General features: G+C 29.5%; 1 protein-coding gene across 1 annotated transcript in view; it reads right to left on the reverse strand.

Annotated features, from left to right (window-relative positions):
• Nucleotides 1-12848, reverse strand: part of LOC129981681 (uncharacterized) — a 28250-nt gene extending 15402 nt beyond the window's left edge. The window contains exons 1-4 of the mRNA XM_056092620.1: nucleotides 10838-12848; nucleotides 8967-9087; nucleotides 3468-3565; nucleotides 1269-1393 (exon numbers count right to left, since the gene is read on the reverse strand). Of these exons, the coding sequence (XP_055948595.1) occupies nucleotides 1269-1393; nucleotides 3468-3565; nucleotides 8967-9087; nucleotides 10838-12570 (2077 nt within the window). The 5' untranslated portion in view covers nucleotides 12571-12848. The remainder of the gene's footprint in view (nucleotides 1-1268; nucleotides 1394-3467; nucleotides 3566-8966; nucleotides 9088-10837) is intronic.
• Between the last annotated feature and the right edge of the window lie 7210 nt (nucleotides 12849-20058).

The following is a 20058-nucleotide window of genomic DNA, read 5'->3' on the forward strand; positions in this document are numbered from 1 at the left end:
TCCATATGTTTAATTAATGTCAATTAAACAAATCCCCAGAGAGAAGAGAAAAAAAAGCAACGAAAGTTGTGGCTCAACCTATGGACATTCCAATGGAATGGGATACAGGTGGTTCTTCAAATTTGCATTAAAAAAAAACTTTTTGGAGTGTTTTTTGCTTGTGTTTTTTTTTTTTTTTTTTTTTTTTTTTTTATTCGTGTTCTTATTTCTCACTTTGTCAAACAGGTGAATTTTTTCCCCTTTCTTTTCAAATTTACAAACCTGCTGGTTTTTAAATTCCTTTTACTTTTTACCTTTTCAAAATCTCAAGCTGAATCTCAATTTCTAATAATCTTCTTAACTGTCTTTTTCTATTGCCTTTCTTCAATGGAATTGCAAGGGAATTAAGAGGAAAAGGCGTTGTCTTACAATTCCTCGATTTTCTACCTCTTCCTTTTCGGATTTTTCAAGAGATTTCTGTTTTCTTTTCGAAACAGAAATATTTTCCTTTACGAATAGAACTCTTTTCCGTACACACAGATGAAATAGATCAGGTGGTGATCTTTTTATAAGCCTTCCTGCAAGTATTTGAGGCAGAATACTTCCCAACAATATTAGAGAAAACTTGAATTTGAAACTTTTGGCAGTGGAAGTACAATTCCAGAATATCAAATTTAACATTATTAATTTATATGTTCCATAAGGTTTTTATACTGATCAAACAAAACACTTCTTTTATTAATTTTTTTCTGTCACTACCTACTTTCATCCTGTGCGATTTTAATTTGCAGCACACGTTTCGGGGAACAACCTGTTCATTAGCTCTGAGTAACAACTTCCTTGATTGGCTAACTAATTCGCACTGCATAATTCTAAATACAACTTTTCTCGCACACAGTTCCTTCAGGATTCAATCAATCTTGGGCCTAACTTTTTGTTGAATTGATATTCATAATCAAACCTCTTTATGTAATGGATTCAAATTTAGAGGCGATCTTCTTCTATAGTTATTTCTCAGTCGATAATAGAAAATGCAATTAAAAACAATTAATTGGTCGAGGACCAATGATTAATATTTAGAATACGAAAGACTTTTAATTGAAAAATATTTGCATTATGGAACATAATATCATTTTATGAGGTATAAAATTTTAAAAGGTTGAGAATTAAAATAAATTCCTTCATTTTGCTGAAAAACACATTAGGAAAAACCTTAATAATTTGGTCGATGGAGAGCAAAAATCCTTTTTTGATTATGCAGCTTCAAACAAATGGAATGTGTTACTTACCAGAACAGAACCAAATGAGATCTCTCCTGAGAAAAATGCACAGATGCAGCACTCCCAGAGAAGTGGAAGTGAACAGAACATGAGAGGGTCCTAGTGTTGTCTGAAGCAAAACTTCCCACTCTAACCTAAAATTTAAATTTTTAAAGACTCATAAAATTATTGGCATTAAATATCTTATAAGCAAATAGATCAGCAGCTTCACTCAATAATATCTAATTTCATTTAAAGCATAGATTCTTTTGAATTATGTTAATTAAAATAACAATGAAGTAAAATAAAATTCCATTCTTATAAAAAATTCATTGAAAAACACTTTTTCATTAATATATGTCAAGATTTTTTAAATACAGCAATATAACAAAAAATAAAGATTACTTTTTTCTTTGCATTACTTCAAAAATAAATCGGGGGGGGGGGGGGGGGGATATAATCGAAAACGAAGACCCGTCAACCTCAAAATTTTGCTAATGAATGGTATATATTATACTCTGTTTCACCCTAACTTGGCAGTATTGTAAAAGGTAGAGAATGTGACGCTCCGCGTTGGGAAAAAGTTCCCCATCAATTCCGACTTTAAAATAGTTAAAATGCGCAGAAATTTATCAAATAATATCATTCATTACAGAAATCCTTTTTATCAGTATGTATTTAAAATTATTCTCAAATTAGAAGTGCTTATCTGTTAAGAATTTTGTAAATAAAGCGAACGAATAAAACTAAAAGATTGACATAATGAATTCCACTTTGGCTAGAACCGGTCTTCAAGGTCAAATATTTGGCGCGCTTTTCTTTTACGTCTCCGCCAACTCAGCTTCATTCAGTTCGCAACCATTATCATCTTTCGTACTTTTTTATTCACGCTTTTTTACCAGCTGATATTTTTGATACTATTAATCACATTAGTAGTTATTAGTTTTGATTGTTGAATATTTATTCGATTCGTCATTTCTATTCACTTCTAAAATGTCTGAAAAAGAGAAAGTGTTATCACCGACTACGCTGTGCACACCTTCAAGACGAGTGAAATCAACAAAAAGTGCAGCATGCAGAAACATAAATGTTTATTCTCGACTTCGAGAAAACCCTCAAGATTCTATCAATCAAATAGTCGATAAAGTTTCGCATCTTACAGGTGTTTCGCAATGAACAGTTTTCCTTTTGAAAAAAAGAAATAAAGGATCCAGTCCTTTAAGTACTCCTGAAAAAAAGCGCCCAGGCTCAGTAGGCAAACATTCAGGTCTTATAAAATATGATGATTTTACATTATCCTGTATTTGACGAAAAATCCATGAATTTTTTCGTAGAAATGAGATCCCAACATTAAATAAAGTTTTAAAAGATGTGAACGATGATACAGATATCTTTTCGAAAAACATTAGCTGAACTACGCTTTACAGAATATTGAAGGATTTAGTGCTTTCTTTTGAGAAACGATATGAAATAACTTTAATGATTCATTAAAATAATGTATCAATAATATTGAAAAAAATAAGGAAACAATTAATTCTCCGATAAAGTAATAATATAATAAAGTAAATAAATATTTACTATTTGGCGAAAAATCTGCGAGATGAAGTTTCGCCAGCGATCTGCATTTCTAGTAACTTTGTACTTTAAAGTAACCCAGTTCCCCTGACAACGACGGCAATTCGGCATGCCTAGAATATACACTACTGCCAAGTTAGGGTGAAACAGAGTATAGTTGAAAACTATTTTAGAAACTCGTATTACTTTGTTACACAAAAGAAGAAAAGAAAAGAAAAACAAAGGAAAGCATTCAGTTTAGCCACTTAAAATGAAATGCATCTATCACTAGGTAAAATATAAGGCACTAGGCATTAGCTTGTTAAAAATATGGATATTTTTACTTTCAAAACATAAAAATACAATTGCTGAAATCTTTGAGAGAGAGACAGAGATTCTGAGTAATCTTATCTGGTCTACCTGGCTCGTAAAATGTGGTTCTTTTTAAAATAGAACCACCCAATAGAATTTATATATGTATATCAAAATGAAATATTGTGATAAATTTGTAATACTGCTTTCCTGAAAAGTTACTTTAATGGTTGAAAAAGAGATTTACAGAGGTTCAAAATGATAGCAAGACATGTTGCAACTGCAGAGCTGCACTTTTCACTCAGAAAAAAGAATTTATTTGCAAAGAACCCCTTTGTAGTAATATTTAAAATAAATATTTACCTTGATTGCATGCTCTCTTGTATACCAATTGCATAGATATCAGGCAATGTGTTTATGGCCAGAGGAAGTAAAAAGTCATCTAAGCTCCGAGGAGGATCCTGAAAAGAAAGGGGTCTTCAAATTAAACCTTATGTGCATAATTCATTGATCTTTATGTATATATAAAAAAATTGAATAGCAGGTTTTCTTTCATTTTAATACGAGGGTATTTCAGAAAGTACGTTCCGTTTAATAAAACACACAAAGAAAAGGAAATGATGATTTGTAACTAAACTTTATTAAATAATGAACTACAATTATCAGACTATTTTTCGATGTAGGTGCCACCCATTTTTAGGCCTTTATCGTAGCGATGCACGATTATTTGGATGACGTCATCAAAGAAAGTTGTAGCCTGCAATTGCAACTTTTGGCTAAAAACGGATATGACCTCATCGTCGTCCAGAACTACTTGGCAACAAGAAAAGACTTTCAGGTACTTTAAAAAGGTGGAAGTCATTTGGTGCTAAATTCGGGTTATAGAGATGGTAATCAAAAATTTTCCATCGCAACTCCGTAAGGAATTATCGCTTGCCATGCGCAGTGTGTGGTATGCAATGTCATGAATGAGCAAACTGCCATCCAGAAGCACGCCAGACGCTTATTCTGTACTGAGCGAAGCAGTTTTCTAAGCGTCTAGCAATAAAGTTGTTTGTTTGTCCGCGTGTCATGAAATCCACCAGCAAAACATCGTGTCGATCCCAAAACATTGAGAAAGGGGATGACTGACCATATCGCGCATGCGGCGGGATGCTCGATTGTTTTAAACATTCTAAACTTACCAAACAAGCGTCGCATAAATCAGATCTGAAAATGCTTCTCCTCGCTTGCCGATGATTCAGCAGAAAAAAATGCGTATTTTTGAAATGATAAACGCAGTTATTCTGCGATGAAATTGGAAAACCGAACTTACTTTCTGAATTTACGTTAACTTACAAATAATTAAATAACACGCTGCATGTATTAAAAAATTTATTTCTATACAAAAAAAAATTATAAGTATATAATTCCTTTTCTTTACTGACATGAACTTTTAATAATATTGATTATATTTGATAAATGAACAGAAATAAAAATGATCATTAATCAAAAATATCATGTCTTCAATGATAATTTTGATAACATATTCATCATTCATTTGAAATACTGTCTCTTTAATTCTACTGATAACATATTTATTTTATAATTTTAATAAAGAAAAATATAAAACTGAAAAGACAAACAATTAAATATTGGCAATTATTAGTTTTGATTATTTGGAATAAAAATACATTTCGTGTCCAACATTGATTTCTGGTGTAATGGCTACATTAGTGATAATTTCCAAAACTTTAAAAATATTTGAAAATTTAGCAAACATTTCAAATATGGTTATTCTAACATTACTCAGGATACTCAGCAAATATCAAATTTTATATTTCAATAACTTTAAAGTTTATTTAAAATAGGAGCCTCTTTTTATGAGGTGGCAGTTATAATTTTTTGTTATTGCTCTATCTGGAAACTTATCAGATTTTCTTGGCCATTAAAATTTTAACCAAGTGATTGGACTAAAAAAAAAAATCCTTTAGAATTCAGCCTCCTATTTTTAACACTAAAAAGATTCTTCTCTGATTTTTTTTTTTTTTTTTTTTTCCCCCTGTTGAAATGGCTCTTATGTAGAGGTTGGGCTTCGAACAATGCAATAAACAAACCCCTGTTTAATAAGTGCACCCCAAGAGAAAACTAATAAACCATTTTAAGTTAAATAATTAAAGAGCATTATGACTGTTAATTGCACTTGTTTTAACAAAAGAAATATTTTTAATATGCAGCAATAAAGCATTGCACAGAAACTGTCTATTTTTGCCTCAGTGATAAATTTTTGAATTATATTTGGTTGCATAATATTTTCAAAATAATAAAGTTCCATTTTTGTAAAAACATTTTAAATTTGCAATATCTTAGTTTTCATGGATATAATTGCAGTTTATAATAATAAATTAAGAAATCATGAATCGCCTCCATTGAATTTGTGTTCATGCAATAAAGCATTAATGTATTAACTTGTATTTTTTTATGTGATAATTTTCAATACTACATAAAGTCATTATATATTACAGGAAATAAAAAAACAAGTACTCTCTTGAGATTATTTCATTTATAATGAAAATAACACTGCTAGATTCTTTGTAAATAATAATGAAAAACACAACTGTAAAATGCTATTGTATTAAATGCTATTGCATAAAGTATAAATTAATGAGTTACACATTATATGTGTGAATTTTGACCAATTACAAAAGATTATGCTTAGTGTGATACATTCAATGAATTGCTTTATTAATATACATCATAGTTGAAGTTAATGAGATAATACAATTTCTTTTTATTCAATTGAAAAAATACATCATTTTAATCATAACTAAAACCAATAATGAATGTTTTTAAGTTAACTTCAGTTTCATAGCTGTTTTCAAATAAATAAGTCTTTTTGTTATAAATTGTACTTCATATTACAAAATACAGCTGCATAAAAATTGCTTAACTTCAGAATTACTAGTATTATGCATGTAAAAGATATAAAACTAGCTTAAATATTTGTAAATATTTTTTTTCTTTCGAAAATGAGTAAAATAAATAGGAAGCACCATTTCTCAATTTCCAACATATGCAGTATGAAAACAGATAATGTAAACATACATAGATATGAGGGTAGAACAAAATAACAGAAAAAGATAAATGGAAATAAAAAAAAATAATCACACCAAATTTAATAAAAAAGAAAGAACTGATTCAAAATTTGGAATTTAATTTGGCAATTGCTTAAATTTGAGGGTTATTACACAATGCATTAAGCTGAATCAACTCTTAGCCACAGAACATCTGTGCACAAAAAATAAGAGAAAAAACAGAAAAACTCTTCCATATACCCAATATGCTACATTACATACACTACAAATATACATTACCTTTCAATATAAATATCATATATTTGCTCTTTTGTATACTTTTACTGATTTGTATCACACATACATGAAAATTTTTTTTTAATAGTTAAGCACAATATCTGAATCCTTATCTCAAATTAATTCTTATCTGATGTCTTTAATCCTTTCCATTAAAAGTAAATTAACAGTTACATCAACGAAATCAAACAAAATTTATTCTCATTTTTGAAGATAAAAAATCTGTTACTTTTTCATAAATCCAAAAATTCTAGGTTACAATTATTTAAAGATATCTACAGCATAATTAAGTTTTCAAAAAATTTATCTTGAACTGGGTTATGTGATTTACATGATTATTAATAGAAACTTTTCCAATTTATGTTAAATATTTGCAGATTATATATGTATTAATTGAACCTTACTTTCCTAATTTTTTATTGTTCAATCATATTTGAGTAAACTTTATGAATAAAAGAAAGGAATGGCAGAAAAAAAAATTGAAAATATTTATTTTAAAGCTTTATTTTTATTTAAAATATCATTAAATATTAGCAAATTCGTTGCTGTAACTTACCTACATAACATCAAGAATCTTACTGCTTTTTATTAATAATAATAATAATAATTAAATTAATCAAAATTAATAGGAAAAGGCAAAATTTAAGTTACGCCATAGGACATCATTGTACGACACATCATAGAAGTCTTACAGCTACAATATATAAGTTGTCATTCCATATTGCTGCCAGATAAATATCTGAAATTATACTTTTGAAATATTGTCAATCTAAACTTCTAAGGCATTATAGAAAGAGTAAAAATTATTGATTTAAAGATTCCTAGAGTAAATTTATTAACAATTTGACAGTTGGCTTATAATATGAAATAATTAATTGGGAATTCTATTAGGCTGCAGTAGTCTGCCCAAAGTTATTTATAGACTTAGTGACTTTTATCTACCAAAATATAAAATGTTTCTATGATTTATTTTGAATTAAAAATAATTATTTAATTGTAGTCATTAGAATATATTCTGAAAGTGAATTATTTTTCATTAATACATTAATTCTTCATATGCATAAACACATTAATTTAATAAGTACTTCATTAATGTACATTATACATTAATGAGATAAGAGATCTCTTAAGTAAAGATTTAAGAGATCAAGAAAATCACAACACTTAAGTTTGTGAGTATGAGAAAACATTTTTTGTATTTTTATACATGTATATTTTTTCTGTGATTCAATAAATTTGTGAATACTATCATATTCCATTATTAAATTTCCAAAATACAGAAGTTTTTACCAGATAATTTCAGTGTGAGTTGCTTCAATTAAATACATCTATAAAGTTTTTATATTTTGGTTTTGATTAAGAATACAATTACCCCAACCTCATTAGAAGAATATTTCATAGAAAGGCATTTGTCTTCTTAAAGTTGAATATTGATGACTTTATTGATAGCCATGAGGTTCAAAATGGAGAATCAACATCCAGTCATCAGTTATAATTAAAAAAATTCTTGAGCAATGCAAAATTTCATTTGCTACCTTTTCTACTATATTTATCAAACACTTCTAGTCAATTCTCTACAGGTGGTCGTTTTCAAGGGCTACCAAAAAATAGCTATCCTACCATTCATAGCAATATAAGGTAATCAATAAGTCCCACTAGTGAATGAAATAAATAACAGTAAACTTGATAAAAGGCAGTAAATTGACTTAATAATTGTTACTTCACTATACAAGTGCCAACAACACTTGAAAAGTCTTGTATCTTAGTATTCTGATATCCTTGTTTCTTAGCAATAGGAATTCGAAAAGGCCAGCAATTTTAATTAGACTATAGAGCATTTAAATAATAATGCATGAATCTCAAAATCATAATTATTGGATTTAATTATTTTTACCAGTATGATAGCGATATATATTATCTTAAAGTTAAATACAATATTCATTTCTAATTTCATTGTTTTCTTCCTATCATCAGCTTTTCATCCTTTCTTAGAAATTCATTCTGTGATCTGGATCAGAATTATAAACAAAAAGGAGGCTTTACATATCAGAAAATTATAAATTAGGCAAAATGCTCCTAAATAAATAATCTCCCACATGTGAGTTTTAGTACTACTTGATTATGAACTTTGATTGAAGAAAGCAAAATACTTGACTAGCATCAAATTCTTTTTAAGAACTGATTTTAATTTTGGAAACTGAACGGTTGGATACATTTTATTTCAATTAATTGAACATATAAGATAAATTCAAGTATTATACCTACCTATTCAAAATAAATAAATTCAAAATAATACCTAATTATAATTATTATATGAAGCACATTAAAAAAACAAATAAAGAATAAAATTCCATATAAATGATCAAATAATATTGAAATAATTGAATGCAACTTAATTAATTAATTCATCAGAACTTAATTTAAATCTTGAAACCATCTTGTGTCAGTTATTAGACAAATTGAAGTAGCTTATATTATTAAGAAATATGAATCAAAGTAAAGGTATACATACATGACCATTCATATTCCAAGTACCAACAAAAATAGTAACTTGGTTATCAGGAAAGAAACGATTTAATTCATCACTTCCTAAAAGAGAACCAGTCAGACCCTTGCAGCCAAACACATAGCTCCTGAAATAGAGAGAAATACAGTAATTTTTTTAAAAAATTTCAAACAAAACAGAAAATTGCTAAAATAAAAGAATGGCCTAAAATAAATCATTATGATGTTGCTTAGATAGCAACATCATTAGATTGAAATGAAAAACTAAATTGAATAATAAATTCCAATAAAGTAACTGCATAATGCATACACCTAGAGATGCAAAATGTCAAAGATAAACGGAAAGCACAAATCAAAATATGCAACATTAACTTTCAGAAACTGTTTTTATTCTCTAAAAAGATATAAACTTGTATAGTTTTATCAAATCTGACTTTAATAAACATGAACATTTTATAAACATGAATACAAAAATATATATTTACAGCTCATACACTGCATATACTAATAAATATATATACCTTAAAATATCACTAATGTGTCAGGATAATAAAGCACTTATTAAGATCTTTCCTTAAACACATCAGTTTAATACATACTTCCAACAATTTATATTCTTGTAAATAAAGCATGGATAGTTTTTATAATAATATACAATTTATAGTTCAGTGAATAATATCGTACCAAATATATATATATATATATTGTCAAAACTATTAGTAGTAAATGTATGTAATCTAATGTTCATTTTTTAGTAATGTAAAATATTAATATGTTCAAAATAAAAATATATATGTGTCAATATGAATCTGAAAAAGCTGATAAGTTTTCCCACTAGATTTTCAAAAAGTAATCCTGTTTCAAATACTTTCAATGACATTTTCCACATTAAAAAATATATATAATAACAGATTTAATTTAACTTTATTAAAAACAAGAATCTCACAAAATTGAAATTTTGAGCAGCAAAAATTTCAATTAGAAAAAATATTATAATTTTAAAAAGCAATTTACTCAGATTATATATATAACAATTTTTAATGTAAGAATAAGAAATTCAAATTTAAGAAGTCTTTCAGAAAAAAGTGGAAATATTTTGAAATTTAAATTAGGATAACAGTCTAATTATCAAATTTCAAAAGGGAATAATAAATTTAATCTGTACTTAGAAATAATTTTTTTTTAAATATAAAATGATCCCTTTCAGTCAATTCCCAAATGTTTGCATCATTTTTTTTAAATTTTCTTTGCAATAAATGATGCATGTATTATAAATGAGTTAGTTTAATAAGTATTATTTTAAATTATTAGTTATTGAGTATTATTTGTTATTGAGTTGTTATTTTGATTGTTTGATTTAATTTAAAAAATCATTTATCATTATACCTGAATTTCTGGTATTGAAATATTTTTAATTGTAGTAACAATAAAAGGCTTCATCATAAATATTTAGATGTTATGTAAAATTTTATTGCTATTTGATTCTTTGGACAGTATTTTAGCTAGTTCAAATTGATGACCATTTTGAATATACTAAGTGCAAACTTGTATGCGAATGTCAAATTATAGAAAAAATATGTTAAACCAGAAATTTGTTCATCACTACAGAACAGAACAGAAATTACCCTTATTTCAGAATAAAATGGATTTAAAAAATTATTAGTTTTAATTTTTAAAAAAATGGATTAGTTTTTAAAATGTTCTCCTGAAGCTAACTGGTGCCAATTAAAATAGTGGACATATTATAATACTTTTACTTTAAAAGACATGAAAAAAAATGTGGCTTTATATCTTGAAAATTAGCATACAAATTGACTAGATATAAAAAAAAAAAAACCTAAAAGACCAAATTTATTTCAGTATGTAAAGAAAACTAACCTAGATCTTGCCTTTACCATTGCAAGAGGAGGCAAAACATTCCATAGTGAATCCTTATTTTCAGAACTAGATTTTGAATTTTTAGTTAATAGATGCTCATGAGTCTCCTTAAGATTTTCTTCATGAGAAACATTTTTTTCCAATAAGTTTTCTTCATTATTGTTATCACATTCTAGGTCAGCTGTTAAAGTTGCTTTGTCCACAAATGTGGAAACTACCGATTGAGAATGCTTATCCATAAACTTTTTTGACAAATGTAAATCATCAGGTAATGAAGAACAGCGACTAGATACTGCAGTTTGAGAATGTTTCTGTAAAAGATCAGAAAAGCTTTGACTGATATTAGAAGAATTCTTGATATTAAAATCTTTTATCTTCTCAGGTAATAAAATGAAATCTTCTGATTTTTCAGCAGAATTGGAAAAGATTTTTTCAGGAGGCAAAATTTCTTGATGACAGTCTTTAGCTTCACACAGCATACTTTCAGTGTAACTTAATTCACTTTGTTCAGGTGATTGAGTCCTCATGCAGAATTCTATTTGGCCTTTAATAGAACCACTATTTGTCCTTGTTACAGAGACTTCAATATCTGGATTATTTGAATCACAAGAATCAGCATTCCTCCAGGATTCATCAATTTCTTCTGAATTGTTGGTATTGTTATCAATAAAGCAGTTACCATTTATATCAGGGTTAGCTGGTGTGATATTCAGCTGAGATTCAGAATCATTGACAGTAGCAGAATCTGTATTTTCCTTATAGTTGGTACAGATAACATCATTAATATTATTTGAACTTTCAGTGTGACAAATATCCAAATTGAGTGTTTTGATAGCATTTTCAACTTCAGGAGTGTATGTATCATTATTTTCTTTATAGATAATATTATGTATAGCAGCAGCACTATCAATATTTGAACTTTCTGTAATATTTTGATTTATAAAATGCTGTCTTTCTGAGGACTGAGAGGATAAGTTTGATTCAAAATCCTCAGGATGAATGAAGTTTTCATCAGCTGTTTCATTCATTTGTGCCACCTTATTAGACAGCTCTTTTGAAGATTCATAGTCAATTGAAGCTTCTACTTCTTTCAATGTTGTTTCAAGATCCTCTTTTTCATTTGTTTGATCAAATTCAATAGATTCATTACAAGATAAATCCTGTAGATTGGAATCAGCATGAAGGATTTCAGGAATTAGCGCTACTTCAAATTCTTCTTGAAGTTTCTCATGCATAACAGATGGATCATTTACTGCAAAATTTTCTTCAACATTTGATTCAAATTGATTATGCTGTTCATTTTCATTCAATTGTTTGGGTAATACATCATTTTGTATACAACCCAAATCCATAGACAGCTTTCTACTATGCATTTCTTTCATTTGACTGTCTACGTGATTGATTTGATCAGGCATTGTATTAGTACTTCTTGAACTTATCTCACAAGTTTCCACAGAATTATGACTCATCTCGGGAGAGGAATTTTCTCGTTTCCAGCTATGAATCCTATTGTCACACAAATCTTTCTGGTTATTAATAAAATCATTTGATACACCAAAAGATTCTTGATCGCAATTCACAAGCGACACTACCGAATCATCCAAAATACTAGCAGGTTGGTTTGGGCCGGTATGTACTTTTTTTCGTCTTTTTTTAACACTAGAAGCACTCTTTTGCCGGGGTTTGACTGAATTCTGATAGATTTTGCTGGCGCTCGGGAGAGAACTGAACATAATGAAAATGTAGGATTGAAAAAATGGGCTAAAGAGACTTAGCAGAACATTATTTTGATTTCACTTTTAAAAATTATTAAAAACATTTTTAGCATATCCTCAAAATAAACATTCGAGGATTATCAAATTCATTCTGTAAAGAATATAGCAGGCAATGACAGAAAAAAATGGCCCTTACAAATTTACTCTCTTATTTATAAATTTTTATATATTACATCCATTAAATTATTCCTATAATATACTATAGAAATTCACATATCCCTCATTTTTTCCCTTGATCTGCGCTACAGCTGGAGATCGTGATGGTTTTTTTCTACTCTCGGAATTGGTGCCAATTTGAGAGACCGTGCTACCATCTAGTGACAGCATTACGAATTGATAATTTTTAATTAGTTGTTTAATCTTGTTTTTTCGTGTACTTCAATAAAGTGTACTAAAAAAATATTATTGTGTTTTTTTTATTGTTGTTGTCATTGTTTCTTTACCTTTGCTGTTTACGGTAAGACCAATTGCTTTTGTTTTTTTTACGTCATTTAAGACGTTTCTTTTCTGGAAAAGTATTCGGGAAATTCATTTGTTCTAATCTTGAAGTGCATTTGAAATTATCCCCATTCTTGAAATGTATTAACTATGACCAAAACATACAAACAAATATGGTTCACTTCAGAATAAAATTACTTTAACATAGTCATTCGAAAACTTTTTCGATCAATTTCCATCACTAAATGTTGCTGATTGCAACTCAACCAAAGCGATTTGTTTATATTTTTCTGCCCTCCGTTGCTATGGTAAAAATCAAACTGTATTAAACTAGAGATAAGTCGTTCACGAACAACGAGTTAAAACGAACTGAGTGAACGTTGTGTAGATGCAGCTATTCTCATACGCAACTGAAATTCGATATATTGAAACGGTCGAGGAGAGACACTGCAAATCTATTTTGCGAATATAGTTATTGAAAAATGTTTGCAGCAATTGGGAAATTATGGGTAAAAAGTTATTTGAAAAAAACTTAAATTTTGCTTGTAAATCTATCTTTATGATAAAAAAAAAGTCATATGCTTTAGAATTGTTTCATGCAATAATATTATAAATAAAATATATAATATTTTCTGTCTTTATTTATTTCATTTGTTCCTTGAATTGTAAAATAAGGTTTTAAGAAAATATATCAGTTGATTTTTCTTAAATTAGAAGCATTGTTAATGGAATAAAATATTTATTTAACATGTAAAAACAATCTGCATTACTTTTTCTGAAAATAGAAGGTGGTGTGGATTGATTCATTTGCATTAATAAAGTAGTAAAGAATTTACTGAAATAACATTGAAGCATTTCTTTATTAAACAACTAAATCTTTCAAATGCGTAATATTTTCTTTTTAGTATTTTATTATATTTATTTCATAAAGATATTTCAGAATAAAGAGAATAATGATGTGCTTTTGTCTATGATTTGAAGAATGTGCTACTACATTTGCTACTAATGAAAAAGATGTAAGAATTAATTCTTAAATGCAGTGTAAACACTGAATGTATTACAAGAATTTTTTAAAAATATTTTTCTCCTACAACAATTATATTTAAGGATATGCTATTCTTAAAAAAAAGGGGGGGGGATTCTAAAATTATATTTATATAAACATGCACTTCAATTTTATTTTATAATTTTTTTTTTTTTTTTTTTTTCTGATCTGTAACCTAATAACTAGACATGTAGTTCAAGAGAGAGATATCACGCTTTCTGCCATAATCATTAATGTATTTAATTGAATAAAGAAATTTCAGAATAAAATAGGTCAGTATTTTTTCAAATAATAATAATTTTGATATGATAACTAGTGTGTATGTGTGTGTGTGTGTGTGTGTTGGCGCTCAACAGGCCAGACCGTTTGACCTACAGCTACCAAATTTGGTGCATGTATACCTTGGAGGTCGGGAATGTGCACATGGGGTGCCCTTTTTTTAATTTTTAATTAGAATTTTAATTATTAATTAAGAACTACCTTTCGTTTCCTCACCGCCAAATGCTTGGTAAGGCTTGTTTTTTTTCCCACGCTAAAGAGATTAGGCTTAAGAAATTTTCGACTGATTATTTCAAACGATACTGTTTATTTTCTTAATGTTTAATACATTTAAAATTAAACATTGTTAATTAATCGATCTTTCAGATTCATTCTGAAGTACTTTTGAATTAAAATAAAACAGAATAAAGGAAATTAAAAATTTCTAATCTGCATAGCACTACCCCAAATGGAGTAGAAAATTCATGCATTTGCGTTACCATAATTGGCGTTGAAAATTCACGCATGCGCATTGTGTTCTGATTGTTGACAACTATTTTCAATGGATACGGACTTGGTTTTGAAGGCTTAGCATGTTTTCGACAGATTATTTCAAACGATTCTGTTTATTTTCTTTGTGTTAGATGCATTCAAAACTAAACATTGTTAATTAATAGACCAAAGGCGGCTAGTTTTTAATGTTATCGGCAGAAGTATCTCTACAAATATGAGAACCGTAGATCATGACTTGCCTTATTTATAGAGCAAAAGCTTGAGTCTAATCGATAGCTTACTCCATCAAGCAATTAAACTGTTGAATTTTGTACTCGTTGATGTAGGCTATATATTATTTAATGGCTATTAAAGATTAATTTGGTGTCAATAATCAACCCTAGGTATTTTTATTCATTTGGACGGGTTTGCCGAAAATTTAGATTGGACTGGATCGTTTTTTTTTTTTTTTTTTTTTTTTTTTTTTTTTTTTTTTTTTTTTTTTTTAATGTAAAAAGGAGGCACGTACGTTTATTTGGACTTTTATTTTCAAGTCAACGAGTCAGAGCTGTAAAAGGGTTACATAATGTTGTAAAATTTCTATGTATATAATTGGATTTTTATGTTGAGTGAGAACAGTGATATCATCTGCAAATATTGCTAAGTGACAATTATCAGTTTTTATAAGAATGTCATTGACATAGATGTTGAACAGCATTGGAGAGAGCACACTTCCCAGTACACAGCCACTACCGATTGATCTGGGGTACGAAATTATGTCATTTATTCTTACATTAAATATACGGAAGATAGATAAGAGCATAAAATTTTGAGCATTTGTGCCAAAATTCCAAGTCTCATCAGCTTGAAAAGCAGGCCAGCGTTCCAAATTTTATCAAAAGCTTTGGCCATATCTAGAAAAAGTACTCCTGTGGTTTCGGACTTCTTTAAGCCACTATGAATCAATTTTGTCACACAAATTGTTTGATGACAAATTTTATCTAAATCCGAATTGTTCGGATACTATGATAATATTGTCGCTGAAAACTTGACTCACAGATTTGAGGGGTCACAGATTTGGGTTTGAGAAGCACAAATTCGTACACGCTTCTAAATAGCGAGATGAGAAGAAAATTTTGTGTTTGGTTTCGGAATATGGACAACCATAGCTGTCTTCTGGCATTTTGGAATTTAGCACTTTTGCACTAAAACATTAAGCCAATATGTCAGATGTAAAATAAATCTGAGAGATTTTTAAACATGGAGTACTAACCCGATTAATTTGCTCGGCGTAAGAGTTTTCATAAACTCCATAATTTCTGTCAGTCACATAGAAACTATTGTTGAAAGGAAACTCCTCAGTTGCTTCTTTACTGACTTGACAGAAGAAGGATGTTGAAGCAAATGTCAGAATCAAACTGATTTTGAAGGCTATCGGCCAAGACTTGCTTTTCAACGGGGGGAGGGGGGTTTAAAAGCGAGTCTACCTTCTATCTCTTCTGAAGGGTGTCTGAGAATCGTGGAGAGTCTGCACAGATAGTGTAACTCAGGTTTATGGTTTCGATTTACCGAAGCCATATCTGCTTCAACTGACCTAGTTTCAATCTTTTCACCTCATCTTGAGTTACAAAGTACTCAAGTGGTCGTCCCGTATGTAGGTCACGAGAATGCTGTCAAATTCTTCTCAAATAATTGCTCGGTTCAATTTGGGTTTAGATTTCTAAAGGAAACTTCATTGGCAATTTATTAAATTTTTGTTTCGAGGTTTCGGCAAAAGCCTCTTTGGAAATTCCTAAACTTCTTTGAAATTGATGATTCCTAAACAATCAATTGTAATTTCTGCACTATCATTGCTGTTAATTTTGAAAGGAGGTAAGGGTTTTGAATTTAAAATATGCCTAAATTTCTCCCAGTTGGTGGAGAAAGGCTGTTGTAAATTTATAGGAAAAGTTCTAGCCTCAAAAATTGTAAGATTTTTTTTTTTAATTCCGATATCAAGAACAGTATTATTTTGAGTTATGAAGGTAATGTGAGTCGGTAGTGGAGTGTCAAAACTCTGATACCGACTTGACCAAGGAGGAAATTGCATAATTTACTTCCAAAATGGTTTTTTCGATAATTGTTCCAAGCAATATGAGCTGCATTCAAATCATCTGCAATGATGAAGGTTAGGCCCAAATTTAAAAATGTTCTAAAATCCTCCACTGGGAATCTTTGTGCATCTCTTATTCTTACTTAACCTGATACAATTTTGATAGAAGAGGTAATTATCTATTTTAACTTCAATAATTGTTGCGTCCATCCCTTCTAAAAGAAGGATGGGGATGACATGAGTTTTAATGATTGATTTTACATAAATGCGAGCCCAAAAAAGCGATTACTATGACTACTAGGGCAGACCAGATCAGTCACTTTTCTAGATCCAGTAGTTGACGATTAGAGGTATGTAACTCAAAAGAATTGAGTTACTTAGACTAAAAATGCATCATGATTTTGCTCTGCATCAGAGTCATGTACCTCAGCGATCCTGGAACGCAATCTATCCACATTCCTTGTGCAGATTTTAAGATTATGAAAATTAATAGTTTTTAACCGATTGAATATTAATATGAGTGAGTGTTACTTAAGCTGATGTATTGCTCAAAAAGGAATTAAGCCATATCAGCATCGTGGGACGCAGCACGAATTGCTGGTAGTGCATTTTAAAACGATTTCAGCAAAAGATGTGCGTCATATCAATCTTCTCTCTTTAACATATCTAGGCCTGAAAAAATGTCAATGAAAATTTTAGAATTTGTAGCATCTTCTGGGATTGACTTTTTTGGAATATTTATTACTATGGGAGAGTGTTTTGCGGCTCTGGTATAGTTAATGAGGAGAATTCTGACAGAACGTTGATAAATGACAATTTTTCATTGTCAATTTTTCTATTGGTGCATTGGAGGCTTTGGGAGTTACGTTTGGAGGGATTTCGTCCCTCCTGTTTAGTGAATCGTGGATATCTGGCACCAGTTCACCGCATGTTCTCCTACACAGTAAATACATTTTAGTTTGTTCTCATAGGCCAAAGGGCATTCTTTAACTTTATGAGTTTCTGCACATTTGACACTAGGGTTTATACAAAAACCGACTTTTTGAAAAACCGGTTTTCGAATTCCACATTTCCAAAAAAACCGATTTTAGCCGGTTTTCGAATTTTTGTCAAAAAAATTAGAATAGGGAAAAATATTTTCTCTAAGTTATATAAAATAACAAAAAGCGAAATCAATATCAAATTCAATGAAATTAAAGATTACATATACATATTATTTACACAAAATAACGAAAACTTAAACAAAAATGTTGAATAATATTTATATTGTTTTCACTAATTTAAATTTCTCCTAAAAAAAATAGGATTTTAAAAAACATAAAATATCGACTGACGGTGGCTAAGTTTTAAAGCTAAGTCTAATTTTGGACACAATATTGCCTGAAATTGAAAATACTCGTTCATTAACTACTGAGATTGGTTTTATAGTTTTCATGGCATCAAATAACATATCTGTTTTTTGCTCTTTTATTCATTGCCTCAAATAATGAAAATTCAGCTTTCAGTGTCTTTGGATTTGCAAGTTTTTCTTCAGGGTCTTCAAGAAACTTATGAATTGATTTTTCTATGGCTTCATTACTCTAACGAATAGTTTCTTCCATTTGCTCTTCATCAGAATCGGTTTCCACATAAGAATTTGGACATAATCTAGACAATATCTTTCCAGATAACTTAATAATTTCAGTTTTTGAAACTAAAGAGAGTATTCTAGATTTCTTCGCTGAACTAGAAGTGTGCGAATACAGAAAAAGAGTCGCTAATTCTACTTTCTTGAAATCGTTCTTCTAAAGCATATAATAATTTCAAATTTATTTCAGTGTTCAAATTTTTTAGTTCATTTAACAGAAATTCAAATATACCTACACTTGTTAATAAATTTGCATCTCATCGCTTTAAGCCCCCAGCTGCTAGACAAATCGGTTCCAACCGACTTTTTTCTTTCTTTCTTTCTTTTCTTTTCTTTTCTTTTTTTTTTTTTTTTTTTGAAGAATTGGAATATCCAGGCGTTTCAGAAAACTGGTTTTCTTTCTTTAAAAACCGGTTTTCGAATGTAACAAATTTACTTAAAAAAACCGTTTTTTTAAAAACCGGTTTGAAAAACCGTCAAACCCTATTTGACACCTTTCCATGGAAGCTTATAAGCTTCTGAACAGTGGTAGAAACTGACACCGTCAGCATTGAGATGGTTCCTTTGTATTTTTGCATCTTTGGTGCCAGACTCTCAGTGAAGGAGTAAATTGTGTCAGACAGAGTACCGTTTGCTCTTTGCAAATAAAGCATGCACTGGAGACTTCGTCTGAAATTTGGTCAGTTGACTTGAAACTGAAAAGTCTGTCTTTTCAAATTTCGCTTTAATTTCTTCAGATGGAGTGAAGGTGGGAGACCGTAAATCATGACCTTTAAGGTTCTATCGCACCTTGAGATTTGAGGTCATAAGAAAAGCTTCGATGCTTCTCTTCGGTATCAGCAGTTAGTTTTAAGAATTTATTGCTCATTTGCGAACGTAGAGACGGAGCCAATAATTCTAGAATATTTAGCATAATTGGGAAGTCTGCCCTCAGATTTACGAAAAAGAGCATAATTCTTTTTTGTTTCAGCTGTGCAGACGCATGCGTGTGGGCAGCAACCTCGTCATCTAATATTACCATCCTCGAAATAGTCTGAATACAAAATAATTTATAGATCATTATTCTCATTATTATTATTATGCGCTGGATTGGATATTAATTTCCCAAATAAGGTGTTGGTTCTATGTAACCTCCTGAATTATCTACTTTTTTCAGTTCTTCAATGGGCTAGGTTTATTAAATTTAGCATTTATTAGGTTAAATAATCTTTGCTTTGGCGTATTCGCCTGCTTATTTACTGAATCATTTGCTTTAGGCTTTGAGGAGTTAGATTTAATTTTTGCATTTTATCTTTTATTTCATCATTACAATTTTTAGTTTCAATTTCCGTTGTTTTTTGCTCGCCTTCTACATATCCCATTTAGTTCTTTTATGCAGCTTAAATAGGGGAATAGCCCATCTGTATAAGATATTAAATAAGACCACTCTCACCTGCTCAGTCTCTTGTTGGTATTCTGCAGAGGCCTTTTGGTGTCAGTCCAGGAAGCTATTAT

Source organism: Argiope bruennichi, chromosome 8 (assembly GCF_947563725.1).
Source record: "Argiope bruennichi chromosome 8, qqArgBrue1.1, whole genome shotgun sequence".
In the NCBI taxonomy this organism is placed as follows: domain Eukaryota; kingdom Metazoa; phylum Arthropoda; class Arachnida; order Araneae; family Araneidae; genus Argiope; species Argiope bruennichi.